At 37.4% G+C, this 1,060-nt stretch overlaps 1 protein-coding gene across 1 annotated transcript in view; it reads left to right on the top strand.

Annotated features, from left to right (window-relative positions):
* Positions 1-1,060, top strand: part of LOC117175797 — a 624,882-nt gene that overhangs the window by 352,067 nt on the left and 271,755 nt on the right. Inside the window, exon 2 of the mRNA XM_033365544.1 lies at positions 654-987. Coding sequence (XP_033221435.1) covers positions 654-987 — 334 coding nt within the window. The remainder of the gene's footprint in view (positions 1-653; positions 988-1,060) is intronic.

Genomic DNA, 1,060 nt, shown 5'->3' with positions numbered 1-1,060 from the left:
TTAGAATCTTTTTAATTTTCTGGAATAATGTCTCGTAAAAGAAAATTTAATCAAATACATTTTGTTTGCAAAAACTTACATTTTTACGTTTTTCCCGATTCATTTGTTTTAATTCAGGCCTCGTGAACAATTAGAGAAACCTGTCGACCGTAGTCAAATCTTAATCACATAAACCAACAGAAAAAAGATTCAGCGGGCATTTCGAGTATCGTGATGAGAATGTGTTCTGTAGTGTTGAAGTTTTGTGAAAATTCACTCAACATCAAGGCAAAGAACATTTTCGTTTTTGAACAAAAAATTAGAAATTATTTAAAGGATCAATTTGAGAATTTATGCACAACAAATATTGCTGCTCTAAGATTTTAATAATTGTATTTTATGCGTGTTTTTTCTCCAAGTAGTATTCTTATTTTCTCGTAGGCAGTGTCGATGATATTTGAGCTTAGCCTTCCTTTAAAAGGAAATTTATGATTAATTAAGTTTAATGTGTTCGTTTGGCTATTCTGGGCGAATGACCGATAGCGTTATCGCTAATCGTTCGGAGATTCAGAACGAATAGATAACTACGTTGTCGCTCCTCTTCCGGAATCTTCAGATGTATTAAGCAAAATAATCAAATTAAACAGCGCGTTTGATAAAATTAATTTACGCAGCAAGTACGGATGGCATCGAAGCTGTTCTCATGGTGAATATCAAAGGTTGTGGATACCCGCCAACAGTGGACTGCGAAAACTTCATTCGGGAACTGGGATACGAGGGGGCGAAATTTCCTTGCCACTATAGTCGAGTGAACTCAAGTATAGTGATGGCAGACTATAATCATGAAGCACAAGTCGCAACGATTATGCATTTCTTCGCTGCACCTTTCGTCGTAACCTTGGCGACAAGTGTTGCCCTCTGCGTTATGCATTGTGATTGCAGGTGCTCTGCATCATTACCAAGACAGCCCCCAGGGGGTATGAGAAGACCTAGGCCTAATGATCTCAGGTAAATACATCCTTTAATGACATGACCTTGATTAATTTTTATTCTTTGCAGCCTTTACCCAAAACGGAAGGAC

The sequence above is a fragment of the Belonocnema kinseyi genome, chromosome 7, assembly GCF_010883055.1.
Source record: "Belonocnema kinseyi isolate 2016_QV_RU_SX_M_011 chromosome 7, B_treatae_v1, whole genome shotgun sequence".
Taxonomy (NCBI): domain Eukaryota; kingdom Metazoa; phylum Arthropoda; class Insecta; order Hymenoptera; family Cynipidae; genus Belonocnema; species Belonocnema kinseyi.
This window is presented reverse-complemented; position numbering and strand designations above follow the sequence as displayed.